General features: G+C 48.2%; 1 protein-coding gene across 2 annotated transcripts in view; it reads right to left on the reverse strand.

Annotated features, from left to right (window-relative positions):
- Positions 1-19,152, reverse strand: part of ALDH16A1 (aldehyde dehydrogenase 16 family member A1) — a 45,042-nt gene that overhangs the window by 18,562 nt on the left and 7,328 nt on the right. For both annotated transcript variants that reach the window (XM_088655959.1, XM_035134259.3), the window contains 12 exons: positions 17,635-17,737; positions 15,999-16,125; positions 15,227-15,405; positions 14,966-15,043; positions 13,835-14,019; positions 13,050-13,202; positions 11,830-12,027; positions 10,995-11,093; positions 8,774-8,910; positions 8,071-8,176; positions 7,774-7,943; positions 6,226-6,393 (listed from right to left, as the gene is read on the reverse strand). In XM_088655959.1, coding sequence (XP_088512085.1) covers positions 6,226-6,393; positions 7,774-7,943; positions 8,071-8,176; positions 8,774-8,910; positions 10,995-11,093; positions 11,830-12,027; positions 13,050-13,202; positions 13,835-14,019; positions 14,966-15,043; positions 15,227-15,405; positions 15,999-16,125; positions 17,635-17,737 — 1,703 coding nt within the window. The remainder of the gene's footprint in view (positions 1-6,225; positions 6,394-7,773; positions 7,944-8,070; positions 8,177-8,773; positions 8,911-10,994; positions 11,094-11,829; positions 12,028-13,049; positions 13,203-13,834; positions 14,020-14,965; positions 15,044-15,226; positions 15,406-15,998; positions 16,126-17,634; positions 17,738-19,152) is intronic.

Below are 19,152 nucleotides of genomic sequence, written 5' to 3' on the forward strand. Positions count from 1 at the left end.
TTCGTGTGCATGCACACTTCTTCAGATACACTGAAACGGAAGTCACCAGTCCCTTATATATAGTGAGAGGGTGGGGAGGGGTATCACTCAGAAGGGTGGTGGGAATGGGTGATTGGCTGATAGGTGTGGTAAGCCTGTTGACGACTGTTAACGGCTGCAATTGGTCTTACAGGAAAAAGCAAGGGGGGAGATGGCTAAAAATAGCTTTATCATGTATAATGAGATAAGAATCCAATGTCTCTATTCAGACCAGGTTTCTCCATGGTGTTAAATTTGGTAATAAGTTGCAATTCAGCAACTTCTCTTTCCAGTCTATTTCTTTTGTAATAAGACAGCTACTTTGAGATCTTGTATAGAATGTCCTGGGAGATTGAAGTGTTCTCCTACTGGTTTCTCTGCCTTGTGATTCTTGATGTCAGATTTATGTCCGTTAATCCTTTGGTGTAGGGTTTGGCCTGCTTGTCTAATATAGAGAGCTGAAAGGCACTGTTGGCAATTGAAGGCATACACAATGTTAGAAGATGAGCAATTAAATAGTCCTGAGATGGTTCTGTGCTTATTTCCTTGACATCTGATGGGAGGGTGCTCCACAGGGCGGGCGCCACTACCGAGGAGGCCCTCTGCCTGGTTCCCTGTAACCTCACTTCTCACAATGAGGGAACCGCCAGAAGGCCCTCGGCACTTGATCTCAGTGTCTGGGCTGAACGATGGGGGTGGAGACGCTCCTTCAGGTATACTGGACTGAGGCCATTTAGGGCTTTAAAGATCAGCACCAACACTTTGAATTGTGCTTGGAAACGTAGTGGGAGCCAATGCAGGTACCTTTAGCAAACTACAGTTCCCAGGATCCTCTGTTCCTGTACCTTGGAGAATGTTACCCACCAGGTGCGCCCAAGGAAGCTTCCATGCCAGAATCAGGCCCAGAGACAGATGAATAACCATCTACCAGGCAAGCGATCATGAAGATTAACAGGCTGTTATGACTCACAATGGAATGCAGTAGCAGGCATACAAATGCCTCAGCGTGACTTTTCTTGCAGTTACAATCTTTGGATTCTGAGCGAGCCCATTGATTGAGGGGTTTTTTGTGTGCATAACTTGGCCCAGGAAGCCCTGCGTGATCCTTAACAGCAGGGGATCCCTCTCCAGCCTCCAGCCTCCGATGTGTGTCACACACAGACTCTGCATTCTTGTTCATGCCAGCTTGAGCCCCGCGGAGTTCAACACAGCAACTAATCCAACCAACCAACCAACCAAAATATATTGCAGAAACACCCTAAGGCCTGCCCGCCTCCCTGCACTGTGCCAGGCATCTTTTTCACTCTGCATTCATGGTGATCAGCGATCGCGGCTCTGTCTGGCTGGCTCTGCATGAGTTTGGCTTTCAGTGTGCTTTGTGCCTACAAACCAGACAATATGGAGCAACAGGAGAGAAAAGGCTCGAATCGATGGAGGGATTATGCAGCCGCTGCCCACATAAAAAGAACCTGTTGGTTATTATAAGCTTAACTATAGGAAATATTGGAGCTCTTTCGCAATGTTTCCAACAGCAATCTTCTCTGCGGCTTCCAAGATTGCCGCTGATTTAGTTCCAACCAGATGAAGTTGATGCAAAGGCTAAGGCCCGTTGGGGAGGAAAAGAAAAAGAGCCACACAGCTGTGAATCTGTCAACAAAAATGTTGGCTCGCCATCTAAAACTGGACGTCTATGTCCGTTGGTGAGGATCTGCTGGAGCTTCCAAAGTGAGTGGGTGTAAATCAAAATCTTCTTCCTTCACCTCGTTCTAACTCTTCCTCAGTTGAAGGCCTTGCTGAGTAGGGTCAAAAGTGAACGTAACCAAAATCTCAAACAGCAACTCTTGAGGTTGTTCAGATCCAACTGTTTTATTCTATTTTTATATGTGTTGCAAGCCTCCCAGAGTGGCTGGGCCAACCCAGCCAGATGGGTGGGGTAGTAGTAGTAGTAGTATAATAATAATAATAATAATAATAATAATAATAATAATAATAATAATAGCAGCAATGGTTTGGAGCTAGAGAAAGAAATCTGGTGTAAGCTTGCCACCCTCTCCCCCGCCCCCTCAACACATGGAAATTCCTCCACTTTTTCTGGTCTGAGGAAAATTGCAGTCTCCTATTTCATCCAGCAAATGGCAAACCAAAGCTAGGATCAAGCTCTATGCCGGGAAAACTGCAAACCATTGTTTGCTGGGTATGGGGAAATGGCAAACCATGGTTGGCCTCAAGCTTGAAAAGAAGGGAGCTAATCATTATGGGCAATATTCAGCAGAGTTTTTTTCTCAGGGTAGACCGACTTGAAATAAAGGAACATGACCAAGTTAGGTCCATTAATTTCCATAGGTCTGCTCTGAATAAAATGTAGCTGAACACCACCTCGTGTGCGAGAGGAGAGGAAGGAGCAGATGAGCCTGAGGCTTCAGCACATCACACCGAACTAGGGACATGACGTGAAATTTGCCCTGGTCCATCAAGTTCTGATTCTGGATTCTCAGTGTGACCACAGCCAGCTGCTTTTGGGAAGCCTGATAGGTACGGCAGGGAGGCAAGCGTTCTCTAACAGCGTTTGTCTTAAGCACCTGGTTTTCAGAAGCATACGGCGTCTGAGGCTGGACTGCAGGTTCCGTTGGCTATATCGCGACTACTAGGGAACAGAACTATCAATGACTATGGGTGTAACCTTATCCTTATCTTACGAAAAAGACCAAAGCCAGTGGCATATCGTTTCTTGGTTTACACCGGCCTTCCCTCCCTTTCTCCTTGTCTCCTCCGTGTGTGTCAAATTTTAGGCTGTAAGCTCCTCAGGGCAGGGGCCTGTCCACTTGCATTGCACCTGATGATGCTATTAAAAAAACCTAAACAACAGAACAGAACAGAACACAGGCTGCTACCCCAGCCTCCTGAGAGATATGAGATGTCATGGTTGAGAATGGAGCAGCTCTGGCAAGCGAGCAGGTGTATTTGCCTGCCGTCTCTCCACCCACTTCCCACTTTGTTTCATTTCCAGACCACCCCATTGACCAAAGTCCTCTAGACAGTTTTCAGACAAACAAAAACCAATGAAAACACATACCCTATCACGCTAACCATGAAACAAAGCACAATGCAACCTCCTTTTCCCTTTCCCCCGGTTTCCCCTTGTGCCTTATCCGCAGCCGGCTTACATCACCACCTGGCCCGGCGCCACTTTGGCACTGCCGGACTTTGAGATTCTCACCTGAGCAAAGTCCCCTGGGCTCAGCATCTTTGAGAAAAAAGCCCTCTGGGGGGAAAAAAGACAAAGGCCTGGGGTCTGCAATTCCCGTCACGTAACACATTACACACTCAGGAAGCTGCCTTGAACCAGGTCACACTGCTGGTCTGTCTACCTCGGTGCCGGCTCTCAGGCCTAGTTGGTCTGAGGCAGAGCAGCTGAAAGAGGCCACCCCCTGCCCAAGGCACTCTGCGTAGCACCGGAAGCCAGCCAAGTTCCTTTACGAGTATAGAGAATCCCAGACGTATCTCACCCCAACCCATGCCAGTAAATAGAGAAGAATGATATTGGATTCCTGCCTTCACCTCTCCACAAGGCTTCTCAACCGAGATCGTTTTTTTTTTGCCTGCAGCTGTATTGCATTCTCTTACACATAATTATTTACTGTTTTATCATTTGTCATCTGTTGCCCTGGGCTCCTTTGGGAGGAAGGGCGGTGTACCAAACGAATAACCGTCCATCAATGAAGCTCCCAGCATCCCTGGGCATTAGTCACGCTGGCTGGGACAGAGTTTTCACCCACCAACTTCCAGAGGCCTACAGGTTTCCCGTCCTGTCCAAGAAAGGAAAGGCATTCCTTTGGCTATTTGGGCGTTTAGGGCTTTGCACGTCCACATTAAGTAGAAGAATGTTCTGGAGGAAGGAGATGTTTTGGAAATGGATTTTACTTTGGTTTTTCCTACACTTGTATCCAGGGCCGGCCCTGACATTAGGTGGGATAAAGCCATTGCCTCAGGTATTGACAGCACCTCCATGGGCACCCTGATGCCTCGGTCGCTGACATCAGCGCTGATTTCTGGCAAGATGTCGCCGAAATCATGCGGCATCAAGAGAAATCTGCGCCAGTGCTAGCGGCAGAAGCAACAGACCAAGTGTCACAGGGCAGGGCGGCACTTCTAGTTTTGCCTCAAGCGGCAAAACAGGACACGTCATCCCTGCTTGTATCTTGCCTTTCTTGTGCTATGGAGCAATGGACCTGCAAATTCCCAGGCAGTCTCCTGCCCAGGCACTGTTCAAGGTGGTGCAAGGTGGTGCCTTCAGAGGCCTTGCCTCAATGGTAGAGCCCCTGCTTTGCATGCAAAAGGTCCTATATGCAAGGCCAATTTAAAGAAGCCTGGAAGTACCTTTCAAAAGGGACCTTGTGGCAAACACACATGATCAGGAAACAGGCTCTCAACTTGCACGTCTGTCAGCACCCTGCAGACGTGCCTCGGAATGCCTGGAAGGGGAACAGGGCGGAGCCTGACACACACCTGAGGTTGTGGGACAGGTGAAAACATGGCTCAGTTGAAAGGCAGCTGCCATTGGCCTATGTATGTTAAGTTAGGGGGCAGGTGGGGCGGGAAGCACTTCTGAAAACCCATTGTCAGCCTGGAGGTGGGGAGGAGGCCAGTCCAATTGACTCGAGGGGTAGGATGGCAATCTTTTCCCAGGAATATGGCAAAGACCGTTGCCTCTGTTGGCTTGTCAAGATCACGGCAAAGAAAAAATTGTCTCTGGCTCAAGAAATGAAACACCTGGCCAAACAAAGGAGCAGCAATGCCACGAATGATTTGCCTTCCTCTTTTTGTGTGTGTGCATGTGCCCAAATTGTTCACAAGGAAGAGCCTAATCACAATTCCGGAGAGTTCTGCCCCCTGGCCTCCCTTGGCAGGAAGCACAATGCAAAATTGCTGTTCTTGCAAACAGAGCACTTCATAGCAAATCAAACTTCTCATATCAATTAAGACATTTTAAAGACTTGTTACTCTTCTAGGATCTGCTTCGTTATCAGATAATTACGGTAATCAAGATGTGGTTTTCTTGTTTTAAAAAGTGACATACTGTACATTTATCAATAATTCCAAATGCATGTAAAATATATTGAACTGTATTACAACGGAGGCAAAACTATAAAGGTATATCTGGGGCCTCATGAACCCTGGAGACCTCGTCCCACCACTCAAACTCAAAACCTTTTCTGAGAAACAAATGCAACCCCTGCTTTACAGTTCCACAGCAGAGCTTTTTGTATTTTCTGTTACACTAAGTTATTTATTTAGGACTAAATAGTCTTACCTGCAGTGCAGCTGAAGTGAAATACTTTTGGACTCTGGACATAAGCCATATCCACACCACACACATTTAAAGTGTAATGACACCACTTGAAATAGCTGTGGTTTCCCCCAAATAATTATGGGAAGTGTACTGTAGTTTGTTAAGGGTGCTGGGAGCTCTTCGGAGACCCCATTCCCCTCACAGAACTACAATTCCCAGAGTTCTCTGGGAAAAGGGGTTGATTGTTAAACCACTCTGGGAATTGCAGCTCTGCAAAGTGAATAGGGGGTCTCCGAAGAACATTCAGCACCCTTCACTACAGTTCCTAGAATTCTTAGGGGAAAGCCATGGCTATTTAAAGTGGTATCATGGTTGACATCCTATACCAGGCATCCCCAAACTGTGGCCCTCCAGATGTTTTGGCCTACAACTCCCATGATCCCTAGCTAACAGGACCAGTGGTCAGGGATGATGGGAATTGTAGTCCAAAACATCTGGAGGGCCGAAGTTTGGGGATGCCTGCCCTATACCCTTAAGAAAAGGGGGGGCTATTATTGGGTTGCTGTTTTTATGTATTTTGTCGTTTTATATTTTGATTTTGTTCTGTGAACCGCCCTGAGACCTCCGGGTATAGGGCGGTATATAAATTTTAATAATAAAATAGTAATAGTAATAATAATAATAATAATAATAATAATAATAATAATAATAATGTGAATGGGGCCTTTATGGACTTAATGTGGACAGTCCTCTTTGAATGGTAAAATGTCTGCATTTGGGGGGCCCTTTCTGCTGAGTGGGGCCAAACCCTCAAGCCCTACCCTGAAGGTACCCCTGCTTACCTGACTCCCATTGAGGCTGTGGCTCTCCTCCAAAAAATCCTCTGCCTCCCACCTCCTTCCCCTGCTCAGACTCACCCCGGAGCAGCCTTGTGAGCGGCTTCCACAGCATTACGGATGTCTTTGACGCCCCCGTCTGCCACGTAGGCTGCTATCTTGCCAGCGTGGTCAAGGACGGCTCGGGAACTCATGGAGTCTGGCCTCTTCTGCGCACCCCCGTAGTACAGCTTGTAGGTTCGGTCCACACTGCCATCACAGAGGAGAAGGGAAAGGGGTAAAGGCCCAGCATTTTGTGCCGCTAGCTCACTTGGCTGCTTGTTTCAGAGAAAACGCCACACTTCCCGAATGTCGCCTTTTGTCACAAAGTCCAAAACAGCACAGATTTCTTGCTCAGCCCCTACTACACAAACCGCCCAATTCCCAGACTTTTAGTCTGCAAATTAAGATCGCAAGAAAAGGCCTGTCTGACCCTGTTCTCACAGTAAATAGCTAGATGTGAAGTCTTCCATGGGGGGGAATAAAGACACCCCCCTTCTCCTCAGTTCATCTCTTCAGGAAGCCACCCATTCTAGTGGTTGTGCTGAGCACAAAAGAAGGTGGAGAGGCCTTGCGAAGGATTAGGGGAAAGAACTCTTGAGGTTGGGCTCAGGGTGGATTTGATTTAAATCAAATTGATTTAAATCATGATTTAAATCACTAGTCAGTAAGACTTGATTTAAATCATTATTTTTTTCAGAAAGACCGATTCTTGCTGGTATAATCTTAATATTTACAACCAGATGAAGGTTTCATTTTTGAAATGACAATTTTTCAGATTAGTTTTTACAGTTATATCAAAAACTACTGATTTGGTTACACTACTGTATTAGAAATACATAGACAGGTCCTTATGAAATTATTGTGAGGTTTAATAAGTTAACTGTTTATATTTGGAAAACTTTTCTTCTGTACTTTTTTGGAAGGAGAAAAACAATCATTTCCTTAATAACAATTTAAACAATTTATTTAACTAAAACAATAACATTCTAGCATATTTATCCATGTTTTTAACTGATGTTCTTAAACAATTAAAAAAAAATTAGACTGAGTTTTAGCACACATGAAAAACTTAAAACAAATCCTTATTTCCTGGTGAATAGCCTTTGGACTACAATGAAACTTAAATAGAAAACTATCTTTAGAAAGATTTTTCCTTCAAAAGCATTTTATTTTTAAAATCAAATTTAAATTTAAAAAATCCGATTTAAATAAAAAATGGGGTTTTGGGTGTTTTTTTATAAAAAAAAATCATTGATTTTTATCCACCCTGGTTGGGCTACATAACGTTACCAAAGCAGATTCCCCCCCCCCAAGTTCCTACATTTAAAGCATAATACTGGGGTGGGGGGTTGGGGGGTTGGAGTGGGGGCACAGTGAAAGCAGGCACATTCTAAGTGGCAGATCCACACCATACATTTAAAGCACATTTAAAGCCCCAAAGAATCCTGGCAACTGTAGTTACCCTCTCATAGTGCTGCAATTCCAAGGACCCATGACAAACTACAGTTCCCAGGGTTATTTCAGGAGGGTGGGGCGGAGTCACATGCTTTGAATGCGAGGTTTGGGTCTGGCCCAATACACCCTTACTTTGGAATGTTTCCTTCCAGGTCAGACACTGAGGAACGCGGGACTCTACTGCCTGCAGCAACTGAGGGGATCCCAGCCCCTTGTGAGGTAGCAAAGGTCTTGAAGTCCAGGTCCACAGTGCCGAGGTGTGGGCGGGCCTCCCAGTTTGGTCTCACATACTCAAAAAGGCCCTGAGCAAAGAAGATAATAAAATTGAAAAGTCAAATTGTTTTATTTTGTATCCACACACACACCGCCTCCCAACGAACCAGTCAGTGATCCCTCTGCGCTAGCATTAAGCCAGCTTTCCCAGCTAACCTCTTTGCCTCCGTCTCGGCCATAACCGCTTTCCTTGTATCCCCCGAAGGCAGATGCAGCATCTAGCATGTTGTGGCCATTGATCCAGACAGTCCCCACCTGCAAACTGGGGAGGCGGAATGGGAAGAGGGTCAGAGAAGGCCGGCCCTGTACACAGGGCTCCTTAAATCTCCTGAGGGAACTCATGTTGAGGCATTTTGGAAAACCCCTCACATTGCTCCGCATGGGCTGTGCGAAGCCTGGCCTTGTATACGCAGCAGAATGAGGGCGGAGGCGGCAGAACGGACCACTTCACAACACAGGGGAGAAGGGCATTTATCTTGCAAGGCCAAACTAGGCACAGGATAGGCTAGAGCAGGCATTGGCAACCTTGGCTCTCCAGATGTTTTGGAACTGCAACTCCCATGATCCCTGACCACTGGGCCCTGTTAGCTAGGGATCATGGGAGTTCCACAACATCTGGAGAGCCAAGGTTCCTGGGGAGCTAATTTGCAGGGAAGATTTCAAAAATAAAAATAAAGACCATTCAAAAAAGGCTACTCCCCACTTGCATTCTGAAGCGAAACATTCCACTCGATGATTGTACTGCCTTGTTGCCTTGTTCTACTGCAGGCATAGACCAGATCAGGGACAGTCTCCCGGGGGATTTGCATACTTCTGTGTTAGTGAGGTGGGAAAGCTAGACTGGAGTGACAAAAGCTACCTGTGGGCGACTTCCAGAGCCAGGGGAAGGGTCTCCGTCCACACACTGGCAGCCAACCCATAGGGGGTGCTGTTCCCCAACGCCAAGGCCTCCTTGGCTGTCCGGAAAGTCAACGATACGAGAACGGGGCCAAAGATCTGGAACACACGAAACAAATTTTGAACAAGAGCAGGGAGGGAGGGAGGAAGAGGATTCTAGGATCTGACATACAGCATAGTCCAATCCTAGAACGCAGGCATAGGCAAACTCCGCCCTCCAGATGTTTTGGGACTACAACTCCCATCACCCCTAGCTAACAGGACCAGTTGGTCAGGGATGATGGGAGTTGTGGTCCCAAAACTTCTGGAGGACCGAGTTTGCCTATGCCTGCCTAGAATGTCACAAGAAGAAGAAGAAGAAACCCTGTCTCAAAAGCTCTTTTGCTAAAATGAATGACCCAGGCAAGATTCCAGTCCTCCTGGTTTGGGAGGGTAGAAAACGGACTGGAAGCACAAGAGCAGTGTATGCGGAAAGCTCAAAAATTAAAAAGACTTCCGTGGTTGCAAGGCAGGACTTCTTTACGCCATTGCTCTGCGTGGGTCTCTTAATTCCTTAGCAAGGTTTTGCTCTGCTGTCAGGAAGAGAGGAGTGGACATCTCAGGCAGCAATGTCAGTAGAGCACGAGACTCTTAATCTCCGGGTTGTAGTTTCGAACCCTACATTGAGCAAAAGATTCCTGCATTGCAGGGGGTTGGACTAGATGAGGATCCCAATCTGGCAGAAAGTCAGCAGAACGGGGCAGACACCCACCCACGTCAACCTCAAGGAGAAGAAGTTCCCCCTTGCTTTGGGCTAACTCTAAGTGGTTTTTATAGCGCAGAATATGGGAACAGGCACTGCTAGTTGAAGGGAGCCGCCATGCAGGGGTGGACTGCAATGTTAGGGCTTTGCCTACTGGGGTGGGGAGGGAAATCCATATGCCCTCTAACCATTAGGAAACACTACCCAGTTTTAGCTTCTATTCACTCCATACCAGGGGTTTCCCCAGTGGCGGTCAGTGGTCCACAAGCTTCATTCAGGAGGTTTGTGGCATACTTGTAAAAATAAGACTTAAAGATTACACAGCATACAGCACAGCACATTGCGATTGCTACATCTGGCAGAAAAACTATTAAGTGGTGCATCAAAAAGTTTTCAAGCGGGGGAAGAGAGGGAGAAAGTTGGGGGAACCACCGCTGTGTGACTAACTCATGACCTGCAATTAAATCCTCAGCCTTCGTAAGGAGTAGCATGGTGGGGTTTTTTTTACCTCCTGTCCCTCTCCCCCTTTGCATTTTTGATTAGAAGGTAGAGAGAGAAACCAAAAGGGAGGGCAACTGTCGCTTCTCTGTCTCAGGAGCTCAGTCAGATCCCTTTTTACATCCCCCTGGAGCTTTTCCGGCTGTACATGAGTGACATTTTTACCACCTCTAACCATGTGCTTCTTTTTTGCTTAATATCCAGTCTGATAAAGGAGTCTTGGTGAAAATTTGCCCACTTTGTTGCAATGTTTTAGCCGGTCCTGGGCTCCCTCCAGACTGGTGTCTTTCTGCAAGTGTATTCTGCAAACATATCATTGACACACAATAATCGTGCATTAGCATGTCTGCCCCCCCAAAATTTGCAGACGCTTACAGTATTGAAGTGGGGCTGCGTATAACCACCTCGATTCCATCATGAGCACAAATTATCATAAAATAATAAAAATAAAAAGGACATCTGGAGTAAAGGTACTACAATGGAACCTCATGTTACGTACCGTCCTCCTTGCAAATGCTGCGGTTTACGAACTCCACTAACCCGGAAATTGATGCCCCTTGTTGCGAACTTTGCCCCGGGATGCGAGCGGAAGTTGTTTGCCGGCGGCGCGGCAGCACCAGGAGGCGCCATTAGCGAAACCGCGCCTCAGGTTATGAACAGTTCTGGCTTAATAACGGCCCTCCGGAATTAACCGGAGGTACCACTGTATACCATTTCTTTGGTAAACAGTATTTTATGTGGTAATACTGATTTCTGCCAAAAGAGGGCTCCCTTCTCCTTTCTCTTATTGGTTAGTTGTATTTCCTAGACAGGCTCAACAAGTGGACAATTATGGGCAACTAATATGTCCCCTGCTTAATCTTTTTTTGGGGGGGGGGAGTGGAGGAACTGACACCAACCAGAAAAGTATGGGACTAAAGTCTTGGCAGTCACATCTTCCTACCTCTTCCCTGACGCAACGGGAGGTAGGATATACGCCGGTAATTAAGGTCGGAGGGTAGAACAGCCCACTTGGCGGGAGGGACGCCCATGCCTGGAAAACCTAAAAGGGGAGGGAAATGATTTATTTCTATACATCACATCACATCGATGCCCAAGAGCATAACACAGTTTAAAAAGGCAAAACAATTAGGAGGCAACATATTTTACAAACCAGGTGATTTTTAAAAATAAAAATCCAGGAATAGGCCATGCCAAAAGCATTATGAAATTGCACATTTTAAAATGTAAAGCTTCTACTAATTATTTGCTAAGCAGTGTACATAAAAGAAATCATACAGAACAATAAAATCGGCATAAAACCAAACAGAAGCGGAAATGCTACTGTAAAATGGAATAATGAAGACTTTGTCACCCGCCTGAGCAAGAGCTACAATTCCCAGAGTGGTTTAAACAACCAGCCCCTCTTCACAGGGAATTCTGGGAGTCGTAGCTCTGTGAGGGGAGACAGCTAACAACTCTCAGCACCCTTAAGAAACTACACCCCCTCCCCTGCAACGGTTCTTTGGGGGAAACCATGTCAAGATAGTTCAGGTGGTAAAGCATGAGACCCTTAATCTCAGGAACACAGGTTTGAGCCCCACGTTGGGTGAAAGATTTCTGCGTTTCAGGAGGGTTGGACTAGATGACAGCCGGGGTCCCTTCCAGCTCTACAATTCTCCGATTCTCTGAGACATGTGTTTGAAGTAGCAAGGCAACATTTTAAACATATGGTGTGTGTGTGTGGCCTTAAAGAGCACCCCCTTCTCCAGAAACTCCAAGAGGCCCAAGCCTCTCACCTCAGCACCTTCTGCTCGAGCTTCCTCCACCAGGCCCTCAATGGCGTGCCGCTGCTTCTCGCTGACCAAGGCTCCCAAGTCCACGGCCTTATCCAGAGAGTCCCCCACGCGGAGCTGCCCCATTCGGCGCTTCAGGCGTTGAACGAAGTCTTTGGCAATGGATTCCTGCAGGAGCAGCTGAGACCCGGCACTCTGGGGCTGAGGAGGGGAGGAAAATGCCAACATCTTGAGGGAATTGATTTAAACCAAATTAATAACCTGTAGTACACTATGTGGCAACACCTGCCCAGCTTTGGAGAAACATTTTCTTTTCCACGTGACTGAAAAACTGGTCAGAGTTCCTACTACATCAGGGGTGAGGAAGCTCTTTAAACCCAAAGGCCGCATTCCTTTCTGGGCAACCTTCCCAGGGCCACAGGCCCAAAAAGGGAGTGGAGCAACCTTTGTAGTGTACAGTTCTTTCCACACAGATCCACACACATCCCTCTCTATCCTCCGTCCAAGCAAGGAAGAAGCAGAGTTCAAGGACTTCATTCCAGCCAGGCAAAAATGCTCAATGGGTGGTGGTGGGGGGTGAAGTAGGGTGAATGTTGCCTGAAGGAGGGAGTGTGGCCTGGAAAGAATCCTGAGGGCGAGACAGAGAGGCTTGGGAGGGCTGCATTCAGCTCCCACTCCTCAGCAAGAGCCAAAATGCCTACCACGGGCCTGGCAAAATGTAGGGGCTGCCCCAGCCTGCAGGCTATGGTAAAGGTAAAGGGACCCCTGACCATTAGGTCCAGTCGTGACTGACTTTGGGGTTGCGGCGCTCATCTTGCTTTATTGGCCAAGGGAGCCGGCGTACAGCTTCCAGGTCATGTGGCCAGCATGACAAAGCCGCTTCTGGAGAAACAGAGCAGCACACGGAAATGCCGTTTACCTTCCCGCTGCAGCGGTACCGATTTATCTACTTGCACTTTGACGTGCTTTCAAACTGCTAGGTTGGCAGGAGCTGGGACGGAGCAACGGGAGCTCACCCCGTCGCGGGGATTCGAACCGCCGACCTTCTGATTGGCAAGTCCTAGGCTCTGTGGTTTAACCCACAGTGCCACCCGCATCCCCAACCCGCAGGCTACTAGGTGATAGAAAGGGAGAGGCCCCAGCAATATGTAAATTCAATAAATAATAATAATTTTAAAATGCCCGTTCTAGACCCCAGTCTGCCTATCCCTGGTTCAACCTACCTGCCCCCAGTTCTGCCAGACGGCATCTACCAGCCCGTCAACGGCGCTGTCCAGGTCAGCCGAGTCAAAGACGATGAAGGGCGACTTCCCGCCGAGCTGCAGAGACAGCTTCTTGCCAGTCCCAGCAGTGGCCCGGCGCAGGCTGCGGCCCACCTGGAGCGATGGCAAAGGGTCCGTGCGCATGAGAACACTGCTTTGCGTGTATTTAAGGCAGCACATTTGTTTTAAAATATTCATGGGCCGTCTTTCGGAGCATCACTTTTTCGAGGCCAAAGAATTTAGAATTCGGCGCTGGAAATAGCAAGCCCCGCAATATAACTCTCTATCAACGTTTAATCAGTAACGGGCAGCATGGCGGGGCTGTGCTGCTCACCCGGCCTCCCTCCAGCAGAGTCACTGTGGCGGAGAAGGGGAGAGGAGAGGTTAGCGCGGTGCATACCTGCCGGCAGGAGCACCAGGTTGGCTCTGCCAAGGAGTTTGCCCCGCGCCAACCTCACCGCCCCTCCTCCACTTGATGTGCAGAAGCAACCCAGCAGGAAAGAAGTCACGTGAACAGCGCATCCCCAACCGGCAAGCCGCTACCGCATCAAAAACGTAGGAAATGGAAAAGGAAAATTTCTGCAAATCCATCAGCTGCAAAGGAGTATCCTAACTGCACTCATGCATAAGCGCCGGGAAAGAAGGTTGCAGCATGGCAGCGTTCTGAAGGTAATGGATACTGGGATTGTGAGGCCCCAAACCATGGCTATTCTAAGCCACTTCCCTGGGGGGAGTGAAGCACTCACCTCGGCAGAGCCAGCAAAGGCCACTTTGTCAATGCCTGGGTGGGCGGCCAAAGCCTCTCCCAGCCCCTGGTCGCCTGTGATGACGTTGAGGACCCCCGGAGGTAACCCAGCCTGGGCGCAAACCTCAGCCAGGAGCAGAGCCGTCAGCCGGGTAGAGCTGGCTGGTTTCAGGACTACGGTGTTTCCTATGTGGCAAGAAACGAGGGGCAGGTTGAGGGGAAGAGAGAGAGAGAGAAAGAAAAAGAAGATGTGAAGTGGAAAGCAAAGGAAATCTCCAGCTTTGTAGTCTCCACTCCGCCCTGGTGCTGTTCTGGCAACCAAGGAAAGAGAGCAAAGACTAGCATCACACATTCTGGTCCCCCGTTTTCTGCTTACAACCTCGCTTGCTAGGGATGCAAGAAGGCACACTGTTTCCCCTTCAACTGGAACTAGGAGATTCACATCCATATGGTAGCGCAGGAAGGCTACCAGTCAAAACTGGTGAAGAGCACTCCAGGCTACCGTACAGAGGCCACTTGTGCCTCGCTGGGGTGCCAACTTGAATAAAATATTGGGAGGCCACAGTAAGCCCTGCATAATCGATCACCAGACACGGTGCACACACACCGCTTGAATGGCAACGCTCAACAACTTTGTGGGGGGGGCTGGCCCTCTCAAATATTTTATTGGGGAGGGGAGACGAAGGGACCTCGGCCCCTAGGAGTTGGTACCTATGTTCCAGGAGCAGAGGTGAATCCAGGAGTTATCCCAACCGGATACACTGTGCCCCGATATCTTACAGCTCCAGTTTCCACGTCTCTGGGGTTTTTTTAATAGTGGAAAAATAAGCCAGCATGGCAATGCAATATAAACAATTTTTATGCAAAGTTGACTTGGGAGGGCGCCTGCTAAAGGTTTGCAAAAGTATGAAATGGTGGGGAAAAGGTGGGGAGGGCAAGAGATTCTCCCACCCTCCACATCCCCACTTATCGCTAGAGCTCAAGAAAACTGACAGAACTGTGGAGCCTTCTTCCAAGTCAGCCGGCGAGCTGAGCAGAGATTTGAACCCGAGTCCCACCAGCTCTAGTCCACTTTTGTCACTTTTCTCGGGGCCAACAGATGTTCCCACTGCCCTCCCTCCATTTCACATACCCATGGCCAGCGCAGGACACACCTTCCAAGTCAGAGTCAGCAGCGGGAAACTCCTGGGAATGAGAGCTGCCACAACACCTATTGGAGGGAAGGTTGGGTTTGTATTGGACCTCTGGGCACAATTAGAAACCGCAGTGTTAAAAAAACAAACCAGGCAGAGGGCAGTAAGCTGAGGCCCTGCAATGTTCAGCGGGGAAAGGTGGGGCAAGGAGGAGGGAGGTGGAGGCCCCTCTCTGCCCCTATCCAGCCCCTCCAACTCACCAAGAGGCTTCCAGCCCTTCATCTCCACCTTCATCAGCTGGGCCCAGCCAGCGTGATGGTAAAAATGGCGGACGACCAAAGGCAGGTCTGCATCTCGGGCTTCCCGGATCAGCTTCCCGCTGTCTAGGCTCTCGAGGAGACCGAGGAGCCGCTGGTGTTTCTGGACGGTCCTGGCCACGCTGGGGAGAGGGGGGAAAAGAGATGGCTACCAGTCAAGTGTAAGTGGGCCTCAGAGAATACCCAAAGGGCCTTTGTATGTTTCGCAGTAAACAGGGGGAAGCTGTGACACCTTAAGAGAGGAAGCAGGTCGCCTGTTTATGTGAGAAATGAGCATCCAACATGCTAAGTAAAGGGCTGATACTCACAAGGGCTGCAAAATTCCAAGAAAGGATCTTGTGAGGTCCAATGCCTTGTGTATAGTTGTGTAAATTGACACCGCTATACCTGTTAATAACAGTCTTTTTGTGTTTTTAAGAGCAGCTGAGCAGTAGGCCTGCTCTCTTCTGCCACTGCCTGCCTCAGAATTAGTCCGTGTCTGTAAGAATGCTAGTCTTGCTGATAAACCTATATAACACATTAGTAACGTAAGTAGTATCTGCCTGCCTTGTAGGTGTATATTGAATCTTACAAGTGCAAAGGGCACTGTGAGTAAAAGTTATTGCTATCCAAACTTTGAAAGGGTGCCTTGCGCAGTTTTTATAGGAGGGAAACGGCAACAAACAAAAGAAGCCTAGGAAAAGTTTTCACGAGTCAGAAAAGGCTGGCCACTTACTTGTACAGGTGCCGGGCCCGGACATGGCCAGGGAGTTGGCTCCAACTTTCGAATGCTTTGGTGGCAGCATCAACAGCTGCGTCCACGTCTTCTGTGCTTCCCTGAAGGGTGGTGGCCAGTGGCTCCCCTGTGGGGTGTGGAAGAAAGGAGAAGAGGTCTCTCTCACCGCTCCCAGGGCTGGTTTTATAGCAAATCGTAAACTCTGCAAAGGCGTCAGCACAATGTGGAAGGAAGGATGCAGAAGGCTTTTCAGGGGTGGGGAATCTGCAGCCCCTCCAGATGTTGTTGGAATGCAATTCCCAGTATCTTTGACCAGGCTGGCAGGGGCTGATGGGAGCTGGAGCCCACCAACTTCTGGAGGGACACAGCTCCTCCCTGTTTTAAGCTAAGAAGAATCTGGAAGTTGAAGATGACGATGAAGACAAAGAAGAAGGGGGGAGGGAGAGGGAGAGGGAGAGGGAGAGAGAGAGAGAGAGAGAGAAGAGGGTTCTAGTCCTCACTATTTTGGACAAAGAAGTAACAGCCATTCCAATTTGGAAAGAAGAAGGGTCCTGGAAAAAGACTACACCTGGGTAATATCAATACTCAGAAACAGCCTTTCAACCTCAGCTTACCTTGGTTAATAGCTCTGCAATGTGTTCCCCACCCATCCTAACCTTCCCTGCCCAATCCATACCAATGCAGGTCTCAGAATCAAGATATCCAAATATACTTAGAAAACGACTTGGATCTAACCATTTACTACCTTCGGAAGACAGGGGTATAGGTTCCTTTGCCCATTCCCCTTCCCCCCTTGCAACACTTTCTGCCATCCAAAAACTTGCTCCAGAGGGTTGTCAGGGTGGGGTGAGGGACCCTCTGGAACAGGGTAGGAGGTGGTGCTGGGGATTGAACGGGGAGCTTCCCCGCCTCTTTCCACCAGGAAGATTCCCACTGCTAGATCAAAAGGCTTGTATGGACGGAGGGCAACATCTAGCTCCAAGCCACTGTTTGCACAGATAACGTTTTCATCTTTGAACATCACAGGAACTGAGCTTTAAAATTCTCGCAAAGAATAACAGACAGCCCCATCAGACACCCCTGCGGCTTTTTGGAATTCTATGTAATAATAATAAAAAAGCAGCGTCAGATTCTGTCTCTTAAAAAAACAAACAGGAATATTAATCTGTTTGACAATTGACTATTTGACAGCATCTGAAACAGGAATGGACAGAAGGCAGTTTGGCATCCACTGGATGATCTGCAAGAGACCTTTTGGATATTGTGGTATTATTGCAATGCACTCTACATGCAGCTGCTCTTGAAGATGACTCAGGAAAAGCCATTTGTCCGAAATGCAGTGGACAGGTTACTGGCTGGAGTTCCATCGAGATCTCATGCAACCCCTGTTTTAAAACAGCTGCCTTGGCTGCCACTTTGTTTCCGAGTCAAATTCAAAATGCTCACATTAGTGTTTAAAGCCCTAAACAACTCAGGCTCCACACAGACTGCTTCTTTCCCTACAGAGACCCTCATGGGTGTAAAAATCAGTGGAGGAAGCTCTTTTGGTTGGTCCACAGATGCTTGGGGAGAGGGCAGGAGAGGGCATTCTCTGTGGCAACCCCTAAGCTGTGGAGCTCATCTCATCTGCCTCTACCTGTGGTAGGATTCTTGGTGGTGCTGGTCTCCCTTCCGTCCGGCTTCAGCCATTCTCCGCCTATGAAATGCCCGAAACTACGGCCATGGGATTCCAGCCAGGTCTAAAAAGTAAGGGGGTGGGGAGAGAAAACAAAAAATTAAAGGGACACCCAGGTTTGTGTACTCCCATCGTTCTTCTTTTCAAACAGACCTTAAGAACTTGAATGTTTCACCAAAAGGGTGCTGGGCTTTTAAAACTGCTGCCATATTTAGTTTTGTACTGTAATTGGGTGCTTCTGCATGTCTTTTAGAAATTGATTTAACTGTGTCTGTAAGGCTGCATAAGCACTTCTTAAAAAAGCAAATAGAAGATGTATTCCCCACATTCTTCCTCACATACAAAGCAATGTCGCTTCCAAGATATGGCCACAGACCCTCCAAGTGCCCCTATTTTCCAGGGACATCCCTGATTTGGAGAAGCCACCCCGGTTTCTGATTTCATCCCAGAATGTCCCACTTTTCTTTAGGATGTCCCTATTTCCATTGGAGAAATGTTGGAGGGTATGGAGCTATCCGATCCCCGAGCCGCCTGAAGGCAACCCTGTATAGGTAAGTTTCGTTAATGTTCAATGATGTTTTTATATATGTCAGAAGCTGTCCATCTCATAGCTGCCAAGTTTTCCCTTTTCTCACGAGGAAGCCTATTCAGCATAAGGGAATTTCCCTTAAAAAAAGGGAGAACTTGGCAGCTATGGTCCAGAGTGGCTGGGGGTCCCCAGTAACATGTGTGGGTATAAATGGTAAAATTATATCATTATGGAATGGGATGTCCCTATTTTCGTTGGAGAAATGTTGGAGGGCATGTGCCAGCTGCACTTCGCAGGAAGTATTGATCCACCCCAACCCAAAGTACTGCCATGTGCAAATCTATACACACCCAAGCTATTGATTAATGGATCCAATCAGCTAAAGCTTAAACGATTAATCAACCAACAGCACAATTGTGTGCAAGCTAATTTGGAACTAAACCAGATCAAGGGAGCTTATTTTTAGGTCGAGTGAGCAAAGGGCAGCAGTGCTGGAACTCTTTGATCAAGAGAAGAGGAGGTCATAGCTCAGTGGCAGAGCATCTGCTTTGCATGCAGGAGCCCCCTGGTTCGATCCCCGGGATCTCCGGTCAGAAAAGAGCCCTACCTGAAACCACTCCTAGTCAGAGTAGAGCTAGATCAGCCAAGGGTCTGAATCAGTGTAATGATGCTGGAACCTGGCAGGAGAGGAACACCCAACCACATGCTTTGAAAGCAGGAAGGCCCAGGTTGAACCCCTGGTTGAGAGCCAGTGATGGGGAAAGACCACTGGCCCCCAGGGTGCTGCCAGACAGAGCAGACAACACTGGGCCAGGTATAGGGACAGGAGGATGAATCTGTTCAGTCTACACTTCAAGCCTAACTTGATAAACCTGAACTTAGGCTAGGTATACAACGTACATTTAAAGCACGCACACACACACACTCCGCAAGAATCCTGGAAGCTGTAG

The sequence above is a fragment of the Zootoca vivipara genome, chromosome 12 (assembly GCF_965207765.1).
Source record: "Zootoca vivipara chromosome 12, rZooViv2.hap1.1, whole genome shotgun sequence".
Lineage (NCBI taxonomy): Eukaryota > Metazoa > Chordata > Lepidosauria > Squamata > Lacertidae > Zootoca > Zootoca vivipara.